Genomic DNA, 24,028 nt, shown 5'->3' with positions numbered 1-24,028 from the left:
AAATGTAATGAACTTCCATATTAGGCAATTTTTTGTGAATCCCTAACTTGTAAATACATCAAAATTACAATGTTATTATGTGACTCGCGAAAAAATACCCTACTAGATTAGACATCTGTCATATGTAAATAAGGTCATGATTATTTTAGGTAGTTTTTTACGAGTCACTTATATTACATATGCTGCATTCCACTAATCATCTGAAATACTCTTTTGGGAGTTCCACATAGCGATATTATTTTCAAAAAAATTAAATAAACTAGCTTTTACCTAGATATCTAGTACTTCATATGACAGATATCTGATTGGTAATGCCATATTAGGCAGTTTTTTGCGAATCCCAAACATAATTTTAATGTGACTCGCGAAAAATGTCTTACGAGATTTAGACACCTGTCATATACAGAAAAATCAGATTATTTAATTGTAACCTAAATTTTGAATGATTAATTTAAAGAAAATTATCAGTAGGTTCTTGGAAACGAAAAACTAAATTTTTCAATTTTATAGTTATATTTTCCCTTTATATTTGTTAATTATTACAAAATTCAAGAAAAAAAAACGGGTTTTAAACAAAAAAATACCCTACAACTCGGTCATTTTTAATCAATTTTCTTCTTTCTTACCATAATCCATTTTCTAAGTGTCGATAGCGACATAATAACTGGAATCATTATAGGCAAAAATAAGGGAATGTATACAGCGTACCTAAAAAAAATGTTCCACTTTGTAACATTTTGCTTTAAGGTACGAACAGAAGAATAGGGCCACAGTTTAGGTTGACATCGGTGTTGACATCACATTACAAAGCTGTTACCTGTAATGCTCAGTCGAGTTAAGACCACTGTCAAATTAAATAGTTGAATGACATGAAATGTCAGCTGTCACTAGTAATATCCCCAAAAACTGTTCCAAAAATACCCAATAAATTCGAAAAGAAACCGTTTAAGGGGATACCATTATCAATAAGGAACGCTAAACGTATCCATGTATTCCACACAAAAGACATCCATGTAAAACAACCCCATTTGATTATCAAAAGCATCTATGCCGCACCCCCTAAAAGACACCCTTCTAAACCTCCACGGTAATTTACTTTGTGTTTTACATAGATGTCGACATCAACCCAATTGTTCTGTTCGTACCATTAATAAGCGAATTAAATTAAAATAGGGTTGTATAAATATAATAGGGAGCTTTGCTTTTCACATTTTTAAATTATCTGTAAATATACAGAGTCGTCCATAACACTGCGCTACATCATAAGTGATTTTTTTATATAAACACCCTATATATTATTACCAATTTAAAATCCTCCTCACAATAATACGTTTTGTAGTTAATTGAATAATGATGTATAATAGCAATAATTAGCTAATACAGGGTGTGAATTAAAATACAATCACAATTTTTAGTCAGTATTTTAGTAATTTCAAATTGATCACCCTGTATGTTATCACAATACAGAACCTCTTCAATTTTCCATCACAACAATTTGGAAGTTTAGAATGTTATACAGGGTATTTATAAAATTATAAACAATAGTTGTCATAAATCTAAATAACTTGAAACCACTGTATAATTAGAAATTGAATAATGATGTACTACATCAATAGTTTTCTTTAATTATTAACAAAACTCCTAAAAATAATCGATTTTACTAACATTTGTCAAAACTAATACAAAGTGAGATACGATATTTCTAAATTTCAATATTTTTCAATGAATCACCCAGTATTATAATCACAATGGTTAATATAGTCAATATTTTTCCTAATTATTCCTTAAAAAATATGGCTACAATAGATCATCACTATATACTATACAGGATGTTAAGATTTACATAAACAACTTTTTAATTATCCTGTATAATATATTCCAACAATAAATTATTGTTATAATGGAGAAATTTAAAGGGTTTTAAGTATGAAATCAAATACAGGGTGTAATAGAAAAAATATTAAGTGCTCCCTAAAAATAATCTCAAAAAGTTGATGTATTCTATCTACAGGGTGTGTAAATTATATTTTTATCAGACTTACTTTTGATCTTCTGGAAAATACAAGAGTGATAATAAAGAGGGATCGCTGAAAGCTCGTTCTGAATGCGAAAATGCGATTTTGGCAAATTTTAAACCTTCATCGACGTCCCCTTGTGCCAAAAACTTTTGCGCTAAATCAGCGTTTTCCACGGCCACTCTTATTTTATTCCCTACGTCGTCGCTTATAACGATACTCTTTATTTCGGACAACAACCCAGCAAGGGATTTCAAAGTTCTCTTTGTGGAATCTACCATTTCGGTCGCTTTACGCATTTTTAATTCGTAAATGTTATCTGTGTCTGAAAATATTTAAGGTAAATGTTTGGAAGTGGGGTCCACACTATATTTGATCGTAAAATTGAAATTTTCAATATTTTTATAAAATAAATATAACGTTTCAACCTATTTAGATCATCATCAGTAATATTTAAATAAAAGTTATTTAAGAAAAGTACGTTATCTATTAAATTAGACTCAAAATGAATTCTAATTAATAATTATATAAATAAACTTACCTGTAATGTTATCAATTTTGAATAATCTCTGTATATGTGTAATAAAAGTTGATGTCACTGCATTTACATCAGGTTTAAAAACCCCCTTCTCACACGACGTTTTATCGGCATTAATTATGTAAAATCCACCCCAACGAGCACTAAGAAACGCATTACTTTCCACTTTTTTATCATCACTACCGAATATATACAAAGGAAGATCATCACATCTAGCAAAATAAAGAACTAGATTTATCGTCGGTCTTGGAGATATATGAGACCACAATTTACTTTCTAACGGCGTAATAATATGCGGTAATTGTTCTTCCTTCAACACTAAATATTGTTCAGTTTTTGAGGGAGTTACGCCCAAATCTAAAAGAAACAACCACTGGGATTTAACGATAAAATCCGATACGGGCGATATTTTATCCAAAAATGGTCTTAAATGTTCTTCGATTTCAACACCACGTAAGTCTATTGTAGGGTTAAACGGATCTGGATGTACGAATGATACTAGTATGTCGTATTCTAGACTTAAAGGCATCCCGTAGTCATTTTGCGTGTTTTTAAGCTCCACGTCTTGCATTTGTACAAGAGGTAGTGTCGCTCTATATACTCTTGTAGTATACCACCATATCGGTAATCCTATAACAACTAATACTACGAAATAAGAGATAATACCGTATATTCTGAAATTCGCTTCTGCATCTTCTGAAAAATGATAAATAAATCGTATATATGTATGTTTATCTCGTAGGTAATTATACCTTCCGTAGATTTTGAAGCCTTTTCTCCTTTTATAACCGTTGTTGAACACATTTTTAATAGTTTCATACATACATTTTTTGATTAATTAAATTTTAATTTGTATAATTTCTTAAAGTAACATAACCTCAATAATTTTGACGTTTAGATGTACGTTTTTTATGTATTTATTATTTATACTAATCTAAATTTATTTTGATTAGAATATTAGGTATAGAAAATCGAACTAAAATATATTTTGTGAAATATTTCACATAGCGTTATAGTTTTTTTTTTCGGAAAATATTTTTTTAAATATTTGGCGCCACAAAGTACGTGTTTCCTTATAAATTGGCGTGCTTCCATCTTAACCTCACTACTTTGGTGGTTTTTATTGATTTCTAGAATTGTTCTAGAAAGATATGGATTTCCTTATATATCGTTAAAAGTATTTCGTTTTTCTTCTATGGAAACTATTTTTTAAGAGACTCCTAAAGTATAAAAAATTGTTTTTCATATTAAAAAAAACAATTCAAGTAGAGTAGAAAATATAGTATTTTAATTTATCTCAAAAAGAGGTGTTGAAGTTGGAATTTTTCATATAAAAATTTGTAAAAGCAACTGTTATTTATTAAAAATATATACAAAATATATATACAAAAATAATTTTCAACTCATCATAAATACCGGTTTATAATATTTGTAATTTATATCTGTTCAATTATTTCTTATTACTTAAAGGACTTTCCATACATAAATTTTAAAACATTTAATATGTTCTTTTAATATATAAACAAAGAAATAACGTATATTATATTGATTATATTGTTATGTTGTAATAATTTTACCCCATTTCCCCCAAAAATTTATCTAAAACAACTTTTCCGTTCACAAATTATTATTTAATTTAATAAATCAATTTACAATTAAAAATTTTCATGACAAAAACATCATCATAATATAATATTATTGATTTCTAGAAATTTCTCAAACTTTCTGTATATTGAATGTTTCCGAATATGTCGATTTAAATTTAGCGCTAAGAAAACAGGAAATGAACTAAGACAAAATATATTTCTATCTTCGTTCATCGAACGTTCTATTCGTCGAAAACGCATGGAAAATGTGCGAGAATGTTCTGGAATATTCTAGAGGTAAGTTGGCTATAAAAGCAACCGGTTATACGCGCTTGTGTCAAATTAGAAGTTGCACTCGTACAGTGAACGTGAGACTTGGAAGTGATTTTCCAAAGCATTTTCAAAGCGATTTTCATAAATAACTAGTGATTTTTTAGTGTAAAACTAGCAAGGTGAGTTGATATTAATAAATCCTCGTGATATAATTTGTTTTTATTTCTAAATTGTATCTCGTTTAAATAAAGTGAACCGGCATTATTGAAATTTGTTGCGAAATTGTAACTTGTGAGGTTACTAAATTTAAAATCTTCTCTAATATGTATAGATTTGATATTTAAGAAAATTTTAAAGCATATTTTGTTGAAAAACTACATAATTGTTTCTCTTAGCCTCATTTTTCTGGAAATTTTCTCAAAACTTTTTCATTTTCAATTAAAGTCTTATTTTTAAATGGAATTAATCTCCTCAAATTTCATTAGCTGAAATTCGAATTTACTTTTCATGATTTGTATTGAAAAGTAATTAGAGAAATATTTACAGATGCCTGAAGAAGCACAAAGCGGTGATGTCGAGACCTTCGCCTTTCAGGCGGAAATCGCCCAATTGATGAGTCTGATTATTAACACATTTTATTCTAACAAAGAAATCTTCCTAAGAGAGTTAATCTCAAACTCCTCAGATGCATTGGATAAAATCCGTTACCAATCTCTTACGAATCCATCATGTCTCGATTCCGGTAAAGATCTTCACATTAAAATTATTCCCAACAAAGCTGATGGTACATTAACGATCATTGATACCGGAATTGGTATGACTAAAGCCGATCTCGTCAATAATTTGGGTACGATTGCCAAATCTGGAACCAAAGCTTTTATGGAAGCCCTTCAAGCCGGTGCCGATATCAGTATGATTGGACAGTTTGGTGTTGGTTTCTATTCGGCGTATTTGGTTGCTGATAGAGTAGTAGTGGTTTCCAAGAGTAACGACGATGAACAATACATTTGGGAATCATCTGCAGGAGGTAGCTTCACTATTCGCCCGGATCATGGTGAACCCCTAGGTCGTGGTACTAAAATCATCCTATACATCAAAGAAGATCAAACTGAATTTTTAGAAGAAAACAAAATCAAAGAAATTGTTAAAAAACACTCGCAATTCATCGGTTACGCCATTAAATTACTCGTAGAAAAAGAAAGAGAAAAGGAATTGAGTGATGATGAAGCCGAAGAAGAAAAGAAGGAAGGAGAAGAGGAATCTGATAAACCAAAGATTGAAGACGTAGGTGAAGATGAAGACGAGGATAAGAAAGATGAAAAGAAGAAGAAAAAGAAAACCATCAAAGAGAAATACACTGAAGATGAAGAGTTGAACAAAACTAAACCTATTTGGACCAGAAACGCCGATGATATTACCCAAGAAGAATACGGTGAATTCTACAAATCGTTAACCAACGATTGGGAAGATCATTTAGCTGTTAAGCACTTTAGCGTCGAAGGTCAATTGGAATTTAGGGCGTTACTCTTTGTACCTCGTCGTGTACCTTTCGATCTATTTGAAAACAAGAAAAAGAAGAACAACATCAAACTTTATGTAAGAAGAGTATTCATCATGGATAACTGTGAGGATCTCATTCCTGAATACCTCAATTTCATTAAAGGTGTAGTAGATTCGGAAGATTTGCCTTTGAACATCTCAAGAGAAATGCTCCAACAAAACAAGATCCTCAAAGTGATCCGTAAGAATTTGGTAAAGAAATGTTTGGATCTATTCGAAGAACTCACCGAAGATAAAGACGGCTACAAGAAATTCTACGAACAATTTTCCAAGAACATCAAATTGGGTATCCACGAAGATTCGCAGAACCGAGCTAAACTCGCCGATCTATTACGTTACCACACATCCGCCAGTGGAGATGAAGCGTGCTCTCTCAAGGACTACGTTAGTCGCATGAAGGAGAATCAAAAACACATCTACTTTATCACCGGTGAAAACAAGGATCAAGTCGCTCATTCCGCTTTTGTAGAACGCGTGAAGAAGCGAGGATTCGAAGTCGTCTACATGACTGAACCCATCGATGAATACGTCGTCCAACAACTTAAAGACTATGACGGAAAGACTCTAGTATCAGTAACCAAAGAAGGTTTAGAATTACCTGAAGATGAAGAAGAAAAAAAGAAACGCGAAGACGATAAAGCTAAATACGAGGGATTATGTAAAGTCATGAAGAGCATCCTCGATAATAAAGTTGAAAAGGTATGAATATTGATTATTTTGATTTTTTTTTGTTTTGTACAAAATAATGTTTTAATTACAGGTTGTAGTGTCAAATCGTTTAGTGGAATCTCCTTGTTGTATAGTAACATCGCAGTACGGATGGACGGCTAATATGGAACGTATCATGAAGGCTCAAGCTCTTCGGGATACTTCAACCATGGGTTACATGGCGGCTAAGAAACATTTGGAAATCAATCCGGATCATTCCATCATCGAGAACCTTAGACAAAAGACTGAAGTTGATAAGAACGATAAAGCAGTTAAAGATTTGGTTATTTTACTGTTTGAAACTGCTCTACTTAGCTCCGGATTCACTTTGGACGAACCTCAAGTTCACGCTTCCCGAATATACAGAATGATCAAGCTCGGTTTGGGTATTGACGAAGAGGAATCAATGTTGACTGAAGATGCTCCAACTGGTGAAGCTCCGGCTGCTGAGGCCGGTGATGGGGAAGATGCTTCGCGTATGGAGGAAGTGGATTAAATGAAATAATTTTTTAGAGCATGTGTTGTAATATGTTCTCTCTCTCATTCCTTACTTTTGTAAATATGTCTTAGTTTTTTTTTATACAAAGTATTATTGTAAAGTTGATTTTTCGAGGTCTTAATATCCGCTTGTGAAGTTCTCATGAACAGTGTACTGTTTTAATTTGAAAAAACAATAATAAAAAAAATCGATTCCACAATTGTTTTTTCATTATTTTGATCTATACTTTGGGGAACTTTTTTTATAGCTCTGGTAGATGATTAAAGATTATTGACTTTGAAAAAAAATTTATCCAGTTAATTTTTAAGAGGTTTAAGATCTTTTTTTTTTGATAATTCAAATCACGATAAAATTCATTTTAATACCCTAGTATAATATTTGTAGCACGCCTATGGTAAGGCCGATACTACCGTCCGCCATATGCAACAACCATCCTGGTTACTACTTTTATTTATTGCTCCTTTAATTTTAATTTAATAGACTTGAACCAGTAGGGAAATTCGATTTCTCTCTATTCTTGTAAAAGTAAGTTTTTCGATTCAAATCATCAATATTGCTAAATCGTTTTAACGTTATATCATTTTTTGGTTCAAAATGGTAGTTTACGAAAAAAAGAATTAAAAATGTAAATTGATGAAACAAACTTTTTATAAAGAGTCCCGGTAAGGAATTTCTAACCTCTAAGTTTGGCAACACAATATTGTAGACAGGACCGGATTAGTTGAGAAACGATAAATAAATTTAATCTGTGGGCTTAAAAATCGGGTAGGTATAAATAAAATGAAGACAAAAATATTTGTATTCTATGAGATACCTTCTAATTATAAATTTTTAGTACAAATTACATTAGAAAAGCTTTAGAATTATCCTACTTACAAGACAAATAATTTTTAAATTGCACGCTTATAGTAAAACTGATACTGCCATATGCAGCAACCATCCTGATCAATGTCCGTCAACAAAAAGCGATTTCTAAACAATCGATTACGATTCATTCGATTCTTGTAAAAATACGTTTGTCGATTCAAAGTATCAAAAGAAGAATCGAACTAAAAATGTAAATTGATGAAACAATCACTGTTCTGAAAATTCCGGTAAGGAGCTTCTAACCTCGAAGTTTGGCAACACTATTATTGTAGACAGGACCGGATCAACATATTTAGTCGGTGGGCTGAAAAATCGGGTAGGTATAAATAAAATAAACACATATAAAAATATTTGTATTCTATTTTTCACGTATCTTAAAGGTCGTAGGGCATAACTTGATTTTTTTTTCGTTTCCTACTTTTTCACTTTAAAAATTAGATTAAACAATAAATCTGTTCGCTAAATAGTAAACGATACTTAAAAAATTAATTTCTTTTTAAAAAAAAATATATATATATAAATATATATATTTACACAGTGGAGTCGCCCTTATTAGGTGTTCGTACAGGGTAAGTCGGAAATCGAGGCAAGCGAAACGGTCAATCATTTTTTCACTTATACAAAAATAAACTTCGTACTTTACTTAAAAAATAGGAAAATAAATTAAAAAAAAATTAATTTGTACATCATTTTTTTTTCTATTAAAAAAAAATATATAAAATACTTTTATATGATATATATTTTTTATAATTAAATTACAGTGTATCCCAGAATGGATAATAAAATTTTGTAAAACGAACAGGGGCGCGTTATCCGTCCAGATCTGATTCCGTGCGATTCCAAAATATATACCGGGTGTATTGGAAATTTCATTTGAAAAATTATTTAACGGCGACGAAATCGTTTTGATTAAAAATAATTTTATTAAAATGTTTAAACTAATTCCTAGGATCGCAATTTTATCTTACAACTTAAATATTTGTACTTAAATCATTTTTTTTTCACTCGATTGAACGAAATATCAAAAAAACAAACATGAAATTTGGGGAAACGAAGAGATTATTTGGTTTCTACGATATAGACATTTTTTTTAAATTTGAGGGTTGTTATTAGTATTTTTAGTTCAGAAAACAGTATTTTTGTAGTTTATAGGGGGTACAGCATATGTGGAATGGTTGTCACACATCGGTATAAAGGGTAAATTGATTAGCTAGTTTCTTATCCGACACCAACTCACCCCTATATACTCTAATATTGGTTTTAAATTGTTCAATAATAAACAAATATTATGTAAAACACTTGTTTGAAGTTGAAAATTGTTGAACATTGCTTTAAACACATGTTTTGGGGTAAAAACATTTGAAAAACATATTTTGGGGTAGAAAAGTGTGAAACATTGATTGAGGCACATGTTTTGGAATAGAAACTTGTCAAGAACAATATAAAACACATGTTTAGAGTAAAAATGACGTAAAACATTGCTTGAAACACATGTTATGGGGTAGGCAATAGATTGATATTCATGTAATTGCTTAAAGCTCATGTTTTGGAGCAGGCAACAGTTAAACATTGCTTAAAACACTCATTTTAGATTAGAAAATATATTGAAACTCATTTAATGAGCAAAAAAGATCCAATATTGGAAGAAACACCAGATGTGGATTGAAAAATTGGTTGAAACTTGTGTTTTGGAATGAAACAGTTGCCGAAACATGTTTGGCATCAAAAAATTGCTTTGAACTCATGTTTTGGAGCAATGAAAAGTCAAATATTGAATAAAACACTCATTTTAGGTTAGAAAATAGATTGAAACTCATTTAATGAGGAAAAAAGATCCAATATTGGATGAAACACCAGATGTGAATTGAAAAACTGGTTGAAACTTGTGTTTTGGAATGAAACAGTTGCCGAAACATGTTTAGCATCAAAAAATTGCTTTGAACTTATGTTTTGGAGCAAGGAAAAGTCAAATATTGAATAAAACACTCATTTTAGGTTAGAAAATAGATTGAAACTCATTTATTGAGGAAAAAAGATCCAATATTGGATGAAACACCAGATGTGGATTGAAAAACTTGTTGAAACTTGTGTTTTGGAATGAAACAGTTGCCGAAACATGTTTAGCATCAAAAAATTGCTTTGAACTCATGTTTTGGAGCAAGGAAAAGTCAAATATTGAATAAAACACTCATTTTAGGTTAGAAAATAGATTGAAATTCATATAATGAGGAAAAAAGGTCCAATATTGGATGAAACACCAGATGTGAATTGAAAAACTGGTTGAAACTTGTGTTTTGGAATGAAACAGTTGCCGAAACATGTTTAGCATCAAAAAATTGCTTTGAACTCATGTTTTGGAGCAAGGAAAAGTCAAATATTGAATAAAACACTCATTTTAGGTTAGAAAATAGATTGAAACTCATGTTATGAGAAGAAAATGGACCAATATTGGATGAAACACCAGGTGTGGAATGAAAAACTGGTCGATACTCATGTTTTGGAATTAAACATGTTTGGCAACAAAAAACCCACATTATAGGTTAGAAAATGAATTAAAAATCAAATTTTGAAGAAGAAACTTGCAATAATTGACTGATTTACACGTTTGACACGAGAAAATTGGTTTTGGGGTGGAAAAACGCTATACATGCATTAAAACACATATTTTAGGTTAGATAATAAACTGAAACCTGGAAATATTCAATATATAATGAAAAACAAAATGTGGAGTAGGAAATTAGTCAAAACCCGTGTTTTGATTAAAACACATGTTTTCGAAAAGAAAATTGCTTCAAATTCATGTTTTAATCTAGTAAAACATTAGTTGAAACACATACCTTGAGTTAGAAAATGGATTGAAACTCGTGTAATAAGAAAAGTCTCGAATATTATAAGAAACACAAGATATGGAAAAAAACTGGCCCAAACTCGACTGAAACACGTTTGTCATAAGAGAACACACGTTTCAGGTTAGAAAATGGATTGAAACTCGTGTAATAAGGAAAAGTGCCGAATATTAGATGAAACACAAGATATATAAAAAAAAATTGGTCCAAACTCGTGCTTTAGAGTGAAGAATTGACTGAAACACGTTTTAGGTTAGGAAATGGATTGAAACTCGTGACTTAAATACGAAAAGTGGAGCAAATTGGCTGAAACACACGTTTGTCAGTAGAAAAATCGTTAAAACACACGTTTTGTATTACAAAATTAGTTGAAACTATAGATTCGGGGAAAAAATTAGCCGAAACACATATTTTGAAACAAGAAAGAATAAAAAATCATTATACACACATTTTAGAGTGAGAAATAGATGAAAATTAGTGGAAAACCAAGTTTTGTAGTAAACAATAGGTCTAAAACTAATGTTTTGCGATAATAAATAGAAAAAATTTATTAAAACGTGTTTTAGAGTAAAAATAAGGCAAAAACGTTTAAAACGCTCGATTTTAAGTAGAAAAAAAAATCGAATACCGAAACAAACACACGGTAATTGAAAATCCGAACCAAAACATAAACAACAAGCATCGTACAAATACTTATAGACACCGGAGTACAAAAAAAAACGAAACTCTTCGTTCCCCAACGTTTTTTTTTTTTTAATTTCAACATTTTTTCGTTCAAATAACCTCTCTCAGGGCAACAAAACGTACAGTATCTACCGTCATTTCGGCACACACCCTTCTTATTTTCGATAACCTAACCTAAAACTGAGCTTCCGCTATACCCTGTAACAAACGTCCGAAGCGAAAACAAAAATCTGTACACGCCAATGTACAATCTAACAAACTTTATATATATATATATATATATATATATATATATATATATATATATATATATATATATATATATATATATATATATATATATATATATATACAGTTATGTATTATGTGAATCAGTAAATAATCGAAGATCAACTTTTAGAGGAATCACAGGGTTCGTGTTTAGGTAATAGGGAATTTCCTTCGCCGCTGTCCCAATCTTCTTCTTCGTTCGTGTAATCGTCCGAAGATTCGGCTGAACTTTCGCTGGGAGTGTCTTGGGCGTGGGGGTGGCGTTCGTACGACGTCGGACAACAATCGTCTCGGGGGATCCTTTGAAGAAGTATCGTAAGCTGAAAAATATACCAAAATGTTAATGTATATGCGAAGATTTTCTCGAATATTCTTCGAAATAATAAAGGTGAACGCATGTTTTAGAATGGAGAATCAGAAATTGATTAAAATGCATGTTTCTACAGTAGAATATCGACCTATGTTGATAAAACATATGGTTTGGAATCAAAAATAGTCGAACGTTGATTAAAGCACGTGCTTTGGAAAAGAAAGTTGATTAAAACAGGTGTCTTAAAGTAGGAGACTCAAAAATTGATTGGAACATATGTATTGGAATCGATAATAATCAAATGTTGGTTAAAACACCTGTTTTGAAGTAAAAATTGGCGAAAACTAGTGTTTTAGTATAAAATAGAGTCGAAAATTGATTAAAGCACGTGCTTTGGAACGGAAAATTGGTTTAAAATACTTATTTTGAACCAGGAGAGTCAAAAATTGATAAGAACATATATTTTTAAAGACGAATATCGTCCAACCTTGATTAAAACACCTGTTTTGAAGTAAAAATTGGTTAAAACTAGTGTTTTAGTATAAAATAGAGTCGAAAATTGATTAAAGCACGTGCTTTGGAACGGAAAGTTGGTTAAAATATTTATTTTGAACCAGGAGAGTCAAAAATTGATAAGAACATATATTTTTAAAGACGAATATCGTCCAACCTTGATTAAAACACCTGTTTTGAAGTAAAAATTGGTTAAAACTAGTGTTTTAGTATAAAATAGAGTCGAAAATTGATTAAAGCACGTGCTTTGGAACGGAAAATTGGTTAAAATACTTATTTTGAACCAGGAGAGTCAAAAATTGATAAGAACATATATTTTTAAAGACGAATATCGTCCAACCTTGATTAAAACACCTGTTTTTAAGTAAAAATTGGTTAAAACTAGTGTTTTAGTATAAAATAGAGTCGAAAATTGATTAAAGCACGTGCTTTGGAACAGAAAGTTGGTTAAAATACTTATTTTGAACCAGGAGAGTCAAAAATTAATAAGAACATATATTTTTAAAGACGAATATCGTCCAACCTTGATTAAAACACCTGTTTTGAAGTAAAAATTGGTTAAAACTAGTGTTTTAGTATAAAATAGAGTCGAAAATTGATTAAAGCACGTGCTTTGGAACGGAAAGTTGGTTAAAATATTTATTTTGAACCAGGAGAGTCAAAAATTGATAAGAACATATATTTTTAAAGACGAATATCGTCCAACCTTGATTAAAACACCTGTTTTGAAGTAAAAATTGGTTAAAACTAGTGTTTTAGTATAAAATAGAGTCGAAAATTGATTAAAGCACGTGCTTTGGAACAGAAAGTTGGTTAAAATACTTATTTTGAACCAGGAGAGTCAAAAATTGATAAGAACATATATTTTTAAAGACGAATATCGTCCAACCTTGATTAAAACACCTGTTTTGAAGTAAAAATTGGTTAAAACTAGTGTTTTAGTATAAAATAGAGTCGAAAATTGATTAAAGCACGTGCTTTGGAACAGAAAGTTGGTTAAAATACTTATTTTGAACCAGGAGAGTCAAAAATTAATAAGAACATATATTTTTAAAGACGAATATCGTCCAACCTTGATTAAAACACCTGTTTTGAAGTAAAAATTGGTTTAAAACTAGTGTTTTAGTATAAAATAGAGTCGAAAATTGATTAAAGCACGTGCTTTGGAACAGAAAGTTGGTTAAAATACTTATTTTGAACCAGGAGAGTCAAAAATTGATAAGAACATATATTTTTAAAGACGAATATCGTCCAACCTTGATTAAAACACCTGTTTTGAAGTAAAAATTGGTTAAAACTAGTGTTTTAGTATAAAATAGAGTCGAAAATTGATTAAAGCACGTGCTTTGGAACAGAAAGTTGGTTAAAATACTTATTTTGAACCAGGAGAGTCAAAAATTGATAAGAACATATATTTTTAAAGACGAATATCGTCCAACCTTGATTAAAACACCTGTTTTGAAGTAAAAATTGGTTAAAACTAGTGTTTTAGTATAAAATAGAGTCGAAAATTGATTAAAGCACGTGCTTTGGAACGGAAAATTGGTTAAAATATTTATTTTGAACCAGGAGAGTCAAAAATTGATAAGAACATATATTTTTAAAGACGAATATCGTCCAACCTTGATTAAAACACCTGTTTTGAAGTAAAAATTGGTTAAAACTAGTGTTTTAGTATAAAATAGAGTCGAAAATTGATTAAAGCACGTGCTTTGGAACAGAAAGTTGGTTAAAATACTTATTTTGAACCAGGAGAGTCAAAAATTGATTGAAACATATATTTTGAAGTAGTATATCGTCCAACCTTGATTAAAACACCTGTTTTGAAGTAAAAATTGGTTAAAACTAGTGTTTTAGTATAAAATAGAGTCGAAAATTGATTAAAGCACGTGCTTTGGAACGGAAAATTGGTTAAAATATTTATTTTGAACCAGGAGAGTCAAAAATTGATAAGAACATATATTTTTAAAGACGAATATCGTCCAACCTTGATTAAAACACCTGTTTTGAAGTAAAAATTGGTTAAAACTAGTGTTTTAGTATAAAATAGAGTCGAAAATTGATTAAAGCACGTGCTTTGGAACAGAAAGTTGGTTAAAATACTTATTTTGAACCAGGAGAGTCAAAAATTGATTGAAACATATATTTTGAAGTAGTATATCGTCCAACCTTGATTAAAACACCTGTTTTGAAGTAAAAATTGGTTAAAACTAGTGTTTTAGTATAAAATAGAGTCGAAAATTGATTAAAGCACGTGCTTTGGAACGGAAAATTGGTTAAAATACTTATTTTGAACCAGGAGAGTCAAAAATTGATAAGAACATATATTTTTAAAGACGAATATCGTCCAACCTTGATTAAAACACCTGTTTTTAAGTAAAAATTGGTTAAAACTAGTGTTTTAGTATAAAATAGAGTCAAAAATTGATTAAAGCACGTGCTTTAGAACGGAAAGTTGGTTAAAATATTTATTTTTAACCAGGAGAGTCAAAAATTGATAAGAACATATATTTTTAAAGACGAATATCGTCCAACCTTGATTAAAACACCTGTTTTGAAGTAAAAATTGGTTAAAACTAGTGTTTTAGTATAAAATAGAGTCGAAAATTGATTAAAGCACGTGCTTTGGAACGGAAAATTGGTTAAAATATTTATTTTGAACCAGGAGAGTCAAAAATTGATAAGAACATATATTTTTAAAGACGAATATCGTCCAACCTTGATTAAAACACCTGTTTTGAAGTAAAAATTGGTTAAAACTAGTGTTTTAGTATAAAATAGAGTCGAAAATTGATTAAAGCACGTGCTTTGGAACGGAAAATTGGTTAAAATATTTATTTTGAACCAGGAGAGTCAAAAATTGATAAGAACATATATTTTTAAAGACGAATATCGTCCAACCTTGATTAAAACACCTGTTTTGAAGTAAAAATTGGTTAAAACTAGTGTTTTAGTATAAAATAGAGTCGAAAATTGATTAAAGCACGTGCTTTGGAACAGAAAGTTGGTTAAAATACTTATTTTGAACCAGGAGAGTCAAAAATTGATTGAAACATATATTTTGAAGTAGTATATCGTCCAACCTTGATTAAAACACCTGTTTTGAAGTAAAAATTGGTTAAAACTAGTGTTTTAGTATAAAATAGAGTCGAAAATTGATTAAAGCACGTGCTTTGGAACGGAAAATTGGTTAAAATATTTATTTTGAACCAGGAGAGTCAAAAATTGATAAGAACATATATTTTTAAAGACGAATATCGTCCAACCTTGATTAAAACACCTGTTTTGAAGTAAAAATTGGTTAAAACTAGTGTTTTAGTATAAAATAGAGTCGAAAATTGATTAAAGCACGTGCTTTGGAACAGAAAGTTGGTTAAAATACTTATTTTGAACCAGGAGAGTCAAAAATTGATTGAAACATATATTTTGAAGTAGTATATCGTCCAACCTTGATTAAAACACCTGTTTTGAAGTAAAAATTGGTTAAAACTAGTGTTTTAGTATAAAATAGAGTCGAAAATTGATTAAAGCACGTGCTTTGGAACGGAAAATTGGTTAAAATACTTATTTTGAACCAGGAGAGTCAAAAATTGATAAGAACATATATTTTTAAAGACGAATATCGTCCAACCTTGATTAAAACACCTGTTTTTAAGTAAAAATTGGTTAAAACTAGTGTTTTAGTATAAAATAGAGTCAAAAATTGATTAAAGCACGTGCTTTAGAACGGAAAGTTGGTTAAAATATTTATTTTTAACCAGGAGAGTCAAAAATTGATAAGAACATATATTTTTAAAGACGAATATCGTCCAACCTTGATTAAAACACCTGTTTTGAAGTAAAAATTGGTTAAAACTAGTGTTTTAGTATAAAATAGAGTCGAAAATTGATTAAAGCACGTGCTTTGGAACAGAAAGTTGGTTAAAATACTTATTTTGAACCAGGAGAGTCAAAAATTGATTGAAACATATATTTTGAAGTAGAATATCGTCCAACGTTGATAAAACATATGTTTTGGAAACGATAATAATCAAACGTTGTTGAAAACACCCGTTGTTTTGATTGAAAAATTGGTTAAAACTTGTGTTTTGATATATAATAGAGACAGATGTCAATTAAAACGCTCGATTTTAAGTAGGAAATGTCAAAAATTGATTAAAACACATGTTTTGGAACAGAAAGATGATTTAAACACGTGCTTTGAATGAGGAAAATCAAAAATTGATTGAAACATGTTTTGAAGTAGAATATCGTCCAACCTTGATTAAAACACCTGTTTTTAAGTAAAAATTGGTTAAAACTGGTGATTTCATATAAAATATAGAGTAGAAAATTATTTAAAACACATGTTTTAGAGTAAAAAAATAATCGAAAATTGTCTAAAACGCAACTTTTTAAATAGAAAATGGTTAAAATTGATCAATACACTCATAGTGATGACTTTAAATGGAAAACAGTTGTGATTTGATTAAAACACCTGCTTTACCTTACAAAATTGATTAGAAACTCATATTTTCAAATAAAAAATTGATTAAAACACAAGTTTTTGAGTGAAAAATAGTTTAAAATTGATTAAAACACGTGTTTTATAGTAAAAAATAGTCGCATATTGTCTAAAACGCAAATTTAGAAATAGAAAATGGTTAAAATTGATCAAAACACTCATAACGATGAGTTTAAATAGAAAATAGTGGTGATTTGATTAAAACACCTGTTTTACCCTACAAAATTGATTAAAACTCATATTTTCAAATAAAAAATTGATTAAAACACAAGTTTTTGAGTGAAAAATAGTCTAAAATTGATTAAAACACTCATAACGATGAGTTTAAATGGAAAATAGTAATGATTTGATTAAAACACCTGCTTTACCCTACAAAATTGATTAAAACTCATATTTTTAAATAAAAAATTGATTAAAACACAAGTTTTTGAGTGAAAATTTGTCTAAAATTGATTAAAACACGTGTTTTATAGTAAAAAAATGTCGAAAATTGTCTAAAACGCAAGTTTTGAAATGGAAAATGATCAAAATGGATCAAAACACTCATAGTGACTCACACAATAAATAAAATCAGTTAAATTAGGGCACTAAAAAACAATAGAGACTGAAAAATTTAACAAAACTTGTTATGAGGAGAATCGACAGAAGCCGAAGTAGAAGCACACGAAGATAAGAGTAGACGAATAGGAATTAAAGGACATCGGAATAGAAATAAGGCAGTAAGCGACTGTAAAAGAAAATTCGTCTGTACAAAAAAAAAAATAAAAAACAAAACAGCGCCACTATAAAAAACACAAATCCTTTTGCTGTGATAATTTTTATATGAAATATTTAGGGTTAAAAATATTTTTCGATCAACAGTAGACTAGACTCACTTTAAAATCCGCGTGAAACATTTTGTTCTGTTTGTCCTTCTTGTTCACAATGTCCAATTCGTTTTTCTCGAAATCGACGACGTAACAAACTTCATCGCCGCTCCCGTTCCTCGATAGAAAACCGTTCATGGTATTGCTGATGAAGAACGTGTTGAACCAAAATTGGAAGAGTTTCTCTTTCCTCATCATCGTTTTATTATAAAATTCTACTTTTATATCGCCCTTTAATGGTAGGCAGTAATCCAATTTTATCGTAAAAGATGTATCGCTCTTTTTCACTTCGTACGTATCGTTCTTTTTCAATTTTTGCACTTTCGGCGTGTACTTGTCTCCTACAATTGAATATCAAATATCAAAACAGAACATTAAGCATTTTTTTGTATAACTTCAGCATGTTAACCCAAAAAAATCAATACACGCACATTTGATCGACGTTTCAACACTTTAATAGAAGTATAAAGATCAAGGAAATGTTAAATAATGAGGTTATGTCAACAATCTAACCGTTGCCACACTTTTAAAAAAGTATTTAGGTCAAGGAAACGTATAATGAGGTTATGATAAATAATTCAATAATATACATTTAACACAAACTATTTTTTGTAGCGTAAACAAATTAAATTGATATAACCTCACAATTTATCAGTTTCCCACATTCCACTACTATTTAGACGATTAGACAACACTGCATCGATGACGTGAATATTATTTTCATGATATACAACAAACCTACTTTGTTCAATTGGAATTATCGATGAAAATTATCATTTTTTGAAATTTCCCGTATTTTTCAACTATTTTGACGATCAGACAACATTGCACAATGATGACGTAAACACGATTTTCGTGATACACAACACACCTACTTTGTTTAATAATTCTGTCAATAAAAATTATCAATTTTTAGAAAATGGAGAATTAATTAAATAAAATAGAAAAACATAACCTAGCAATTTATTAATTTCTATGGCAAATTTTCTTTTTTTTTTTTGGATAACACAGTTAAATAAATGAAACAGGAAAGTATTTTACCGATTTGTATATTTGCATGAGTAGTGATTGATGTAAGTAACCAAATGGCAAAAAGTGTTTTATATGATAAATTGATGCTAATCAAAGTAAATTTTAAACATTTGGTTCATTATTCTTACGAATTTGTATTTATGTGTACAAATAAAAATGCTGTGGGTAAATTTTAAACAATCGATTCATTAGTGTTACAGATTTATAATTAAATTTTAATCAAACAGTCGAATAAATAGAACAAAAAGCCATAACCTTACAATTTCTCAATTTCCTATATTCCACCACTATTTTAACGATTAGACAACACTGAATTGATGACTTTTATGTAATTTTACTGATGTTTGACCTGTTTACGAGACAATTACTTTTTAATAAAACATTTCCAAGAAAATTTTTCATATTTTTGGGAAACAGACAGTATGTATATCATTCAGACTAGTGATTGATGTTAGTAACCAAATGACAAAAAGTGTTTTAAATTTTAAATTTGTGCTAACCAAAGTTAATTTCAAACATTTGGTTCATTAGTGTTGGGATTTGTATATTGTTATACTGATTAATATGTAAATTGTAAACTTTTGATTAATTTTTGTTAAGGATTCGTATTTATGTGTACAGATCAAAATATTTTAAGTAAATTTTGAACATTTGGTTCATTAGTGTTGGTAAATTTCAAGAAATAAATAAAACAAAAAGACATAACCTAACAATTTACCAATTTCCTACATTCCTCTACCATTTTACCGATCAGACAACAATTTATGGATGACTTGAACACAATTATTACGATGTACGACCCATATACAACACAACTATCAATTTAACTGGTACCGTTAATATAAATTCCACTCGATACATTCAAAATACAATAATAATGGTATTAAAACGTATTTTTCTTACCTTCTTTAAATAGAGTTTGATGGGATATAGTTAAAGAGAGGCAACCCTGTCCTCCCGTAAAATTCGGCACCGGATTAAGTATAAACTCCTTTATGTACATAGAAACAGGGGTATAATCGAGTTGATTTTTAAACAAAGTCTCGTAGTACTGCACGTAACGTACTTGACTCGGAATCGTCACTCCTTTCTTATCCTGGGTCCTAGTTTGCCCGTAATAATTCAAAGCCGATTCCGCTGTCTTGTACATACCGCTGTGTAGAAGATAACAGCATATCATCGTTCCGGTTCTACCCTTTCCGGCTTTGCAATGGACCACGGCGACGTTCTTCTTGTCTTTCGACAACCATTCCTGGACGTCGTTGCAGAAGGGTTTGATCGAATCGATTTTGGGGGGATTGTGATCGTCGAAGGGGAATATTTTCACTCTGTTGTGGAATTTGATTTTATCGTAACTACGTTCCGAACATAAATTGTAGATGTAGTAGTGGTCAGGGTGTTTCTTGTCGAGAAATTTCACCACGTCGTCTATGTGATTACGGTATACGCCTTCTATTTTTGAAGCCGGGTATCCCATAGCTATTATATTTTCGGTTATATCTAGAAAAAAAATATTAAGGAACCTAAACTATTCAATCATATACGTTTATATGTTATAATGAAAAGGATACAAGTCAAATCTAGATTGAAACCGTCCTTCTTGTATCTATTTCTTCTTTTACTAACAAGTCCTTTGATAGGATTTGTAATATTCATATTAGTGAATGATGTTGCCATTACACTGTCAATGGATTGTTCAATTTTGTTGTCTGATAAAGTTGTTTCGGATGCTTGCTGTACTAAATAAGTTTTAATACCATGTCCTGGAAAGATAATTACATCAAAAAATATTTCTATTTTATTATTTCTCTTAAATATACATTCAAGTGTGAAATAGTGAATTTTTTTTACTTTCAACATAAGCTATTTCAGTACATCACCTCAACTTATAACATAAACAAACGTATACTCGTATAAGTATACTTTCGAGAGCTTTTTAGACCATCAAGTTAATCTTTGTTGAAAAAAGGGCGTCGCCTTCTTGCCAGGTCCCATGTCAAGCGCCTTGCAGTACATGAACAGATGGTACCAATCTCAGGAATTAAAGATTAACCCAAAAATAACCGAGCTCGTTCTTTTTACCAGAAGGTAAAATATAGGAGTCACTTTGGATCCAAAATTGCTCTGGCAAGAACACATAAGTACCAAATACGATTTGGGCATGTAAAAAGGCATTTGGTTGTACATTAGGTATTTCATAGAAGATACTCCACTGGATACATACATTTTAACGTATGGAGCCATCACGTGATGGTCCTATATCGATAAAATAAAAACTAGAGTGCAAATGGAAAGAGTACAGTGCCTCAAACAAAAGCCCTACTAGATCTTTCACCTTTGGAACTAATAATATAGTTCGAAACCGTGAGAATAGCATTTCCTCAATGAACTGCTCTGCTCAACAGGCGCGAAAATAGAATAGTGACAGGTTTTCCAACTTAACACGGTCATCTAATAATATGGAATGCCATTGGTCATCTATAGGTGGCCAGTACTCACTTGTGCCATGTTAAACTAGCAAGTAAGCCCTTATAGTTTGCTTATTGGTATTAAATGTTTTAATCAAAGTCCTTATTAGATTTAGAAAGGACAACAAAATCACCAACCAACAAGGTTAAACTTGCAACCAGAAACGATTTTTTTTATATAAAAATACTACAATCAGTTAACTCATGCTGACTTTTAGTTGGTTTTTAATCCAAAATTAACTAGATTTCTCCCTAAAAGCTTGCATACAATGAAAGTATCAAGAAATCCTGTATGATTGAATAATCTGAGCTTTGTGTGTGCATGCGATCAATCCCTAAACTGATTTGGAATCACACCACCCAACAAAGCTAATAATTCAATATTGGGCATACAGCAAAAAAACTTCAATATCATTACTATTAAAATGAGGTAAAGAAAATAATATTTTTGAGACACCTTGTATATTCATTTAACATTAAAATATTACTTGTAGTGAGTGTTGCATATCTTTTGGGTATCATCTTTATAATATTTAGAATGATAAGTTTCTATTTCGAATGAATAAAATGCAAAATTATATGATATAACGGAAAAAAATGAAATTTTTGATATTTTTAATATGAAAACAATAATCTAATAGGTAATCCTTTATGGACGATTTTAAATTATAAAATAAAAATCTATAAATGAAAGAAATTAATATTCCCTGATAAAAAATTAATAATTATTGCACAACGAAATTCAATGTTCCATCATGAGATATGATTTAATAGCTTTGTTAAAAAAATTACTCATTCCCGGTATGATAATTGGAAAAATTAAAATTGCATTTTTTATTACAAAACATTTGAAATTCCAATCAATCTAAGTTCGACATAAAAATTTAACACCCATGTATTCACACAAATAACTAGCTTTATACAAAAAAATTAAATCAGTTTCCAATAGGATATAATGAGTGTCAAAAAATATATTATTGTGATGAATTCATTGAAAAAGGGTCCAGGAACTAGAATTATATAGGAAACCATCAAATTACACAGATTTTTCGCCTTTAGAATCCTTTTTGAAAAGATATTTAAAAACTTATACAAAACATATTTGATTATAAGTATAATACAAGGTATAGCAACAAATATTTAATTACCAGATGTAAAATGTTGTACAAAAGACTGGGATATTGCCAAATAGAAGGTGAAGGGCATTTTCAACTTATTATTACATAAAATGTTATTAAGATAATATTTCTCATTTTTTTTATTTAATGTCCCTAAATTAATAAAAACAGTACAAGCTTTCCACAAATGAATAGAATATCGGAAAATAGAATAAAATTAACATTAACTTACAAGTACAAAGAAACTGAGCCCTATATATGTAATTATAATTAGTAGCTTTATATGAATTATATTATTATTCTAACATACTGTTTATTAAAAATTATATTAAAACAATACTAAATTAATATTAACACTAAAAAAAGTAATTTAATGTAACAAAAATTTGTAAAATTCACTATTTGAAATAAATACTATTCCAATGGATTCTAAACAAACTTAAAAATATATGGAAATTAACATACAAACAGAAAAAAACATAAATTTGATAATGTGTGAATAAAATTAACAACTTACTTGGCTGAGGTGCATCCTGGGCTCTGCTAACACTAAAACACTGACCCATATAACATTAACATCAGGTTTTCGTGATTGATTACACCTAATTTTCACAGTTCTTTGTAATTTTCGAAACATTGTAAAGTCAAGTTCAAGAAATGAAACAGTTCACTAGATTTTTCCATAATAAAGAAATTAAAAAACTAATCTGAAACGTTCTTGGCAATGTTTACATGAGGTAGAAAGCCACAGGGCTTTTGTAAGTACCTTGTATACTATTTCGTGTAGTTTTCTTGCACTATATCGACACTACATTCAAGCGATTATTTTTAATACATTTATTCTTTGGAAAAAACTCATTTTTTAGTAAAAATCGAGGAAAATTAAAACTGTCACTTCTGATCTGGACTTGTTCCCCTTCCACTTCGTGTAAATCTTTTGTGAAAGAGTTTCTATTTTCATCAGATGTGTGATTCAATCTGATTGTTAGTAGCATAGCATTCTCTTTTATTATACACCATAAATAAACAAAGAAGGTAGATGTGAAAATCAAAGTCGATTACATCGTCAGGACTACGTTCCGCAATTGGCCTTGCATTGACCTTGATTAAATTATTATTTTACCACAATTAAATAATTTTTATTAATTATATTATTATATCTCTTTAATTTTTCACCTCTTGGAACTTTCCATTAGGATATTCTCGATACTTGTTCTTTTTGAAATAGATTGAAGATTATTAACATTCAAAGATGTTAATTATATTATATAAAATACTTTCAAATTTTTTCATTGTAGAAAAACAAATAAGAAATAAATTGGAAAAAATCAAAGATTATTTAGATATTATTCAAGTCTCCACTGAAATTTT

The 24,028-nt window shown here is 29.8% G+C and overlaps 3 protein-coding genes across 4 annotated transcripts; 1 reads left to right on the top strand and 2 right to left on the bottom strand.

The window, feature by feature from the left end:
- Window positions 1-494: 494 nt before the first annotated feature.
- On the bottom strand, window positions 495-3,611 carry LOC130443906 (GPI transamidase component PIG-S). Of its 2 annotated transcripts, none has more exons than XM_056778799.1 (4): window positions 3,306-3,611; window positions 2,557-3,249; window positions 2,043-2,340; window positions 495-708 (listed from the first exon to the last, which is right to left on the bottom strand). In XM_056778799.1, the coding sequence occupies exons 1-4, from the start codon at window positions 3,370-3,372 to the stop codon at window positions 603-605; spliced, it is 1,164 nt and encodes a 387-aa protein (XP_056634777.1). In that variant the 5' UTR covers window positions 3,373-3,611; the 3' UTR covers window positions 495-602. The 2 variants fall into 2 exon arrangements, with proteins under 2 accessions (XP_056634777.1, XP_056634776.1); XM_056778798.1 differs by having other exon boundaries at window positions 2,557-3,246; window positions 3,306-3,475.
- Window positions 3,459-7,373, top strand: LOC130443905 (heat shock protein 83). Its single transcript, XM_056778797.1, has 4 exons — window positions 3,459-3,614; window positions 4,263-4,591; window positions 4,959-6,671; window positions 6,733-7,373. The coding sequence occupies exons 3-4, from the start codon at window positions 4,959-4,961 to the stop codon at window positions 7,174-7,176; spliced, it is 2,157 nt and encodes a 718-aa protein (XP_056634775.1). The 5' UTR covers window positions 3,459-3,614; window positions 4,263-4,591; the 3' UTR covers window positions 7,177-7,373.
- Window positions 7,374-8,400: 1,027 nt separating this feature from the next.
- On the bottom strand, window positions 8,401-23,585 carry LOC130444451 (phosphatidylinositol 3,4,5-trisphosphate 3-phosphatase and dual-specificity protein phosphatase PTEN). The gene is made up of 5 exons (XM_056779575.1): window positions 23,175-23,585; window positions 20,643-20,834; window positions 19,975-20,571; window positions 18,049-18,380; window positions 8,401-12,166 (listed from the first exon to the last, which is right to left on the bottom strand). Exons 1-5 carry the CDS (start codon window positions 23,221-23,223, stop codon window positions 11,966-11,968), a joined length of 1,371 nt encoding a protein of 456 aa, XP_056635553.1. The 5' UTR covers window positions 23,224-23,585; the 3' UTR covers window positions 8,401-11,965.
- Window positions 23,586-24,028: the final 443 nt, after the last annotated feature.

The sequence above is a fragment of the Diorhabda sublineata genome, chromosome 5 (assembly GCF_026230105.1).
Source record: "Diorhabda sublineata isolate icDioSubl1.1 chromosome 5, icDioSubl1.1, whole genome shotgun sequence".
Taxonomy (NCBI): domain Eukaryota; kingdom Metazoa; phylum Arthropoda; class Insecta; order Coleoptera; family Chrysomelidae; genus Diorhabda; species Diorhabda sublineata.
This window is presented reverse-complemented; position numbering and strand designations above follow the sequence as displayed.

Excerpts from the sequence above, each read along its gene's own strand:
- LOC130443906 (XM_056778799.1), bottom strand. The coding sequence starts at position 3,372 with ATGAAACTATTAAAAATGTGTTCAACAACGGTTATAAAAGGAGAAAAG. Across the intron at positions 3,250-3,305 it reads GGCTTCAAAATCTACGGAAG|AAGATGCAGAAGCGAATTTC; the intron begins GTATAATTACCT and ends ATCATTTTTCAG. Across the intron at positions 709-2,042 it reads TATTTTCCAGAAGATCAAAA|GTACGCTGTATACATTCCCT; the intron begins GTAAGTCTGATA and ends CATTTTTTTTAG.
- LOC130443905 (XM_056778797.1), top strand. The coding sequence starts at position 4,959 with ATGCCTGAAGAAGCACAAAGCGGTGATGTCGAGACCTTCGCCTTTCAG. Across the intron at positions 6,672-6,732 it reads TCGATAATAAAGTTGAAAAG|GTTGTAGTGTCAAATCGTTT; the intron begins GTATGAATATTG and ends TTTTAATTACAG.
- LOC130444451 (XM_056779575.1), bottom strand. The coding sequence starts at position 23,223 with ATGGGTCAGTGTTTTAGTGTTAGCAGAGCCCAGGATGCACCTCAGCCA. Across the intron at positions 20,835-23,174 it reads CCAGGATGCACCTCAGCCAA|GACATGGTATTAAAACTTAT; the intron begins GTAAGTTGTTAA and ends TTATCTTTCCAG. Across the intron at positions 18,381-19,974 it reads TCAAACTCTATTTAAAGAAG|GAGACAAGTACACGCCGAAA; the intron begins GTAAGAAAAATA and ends ATTCAATTGTAG.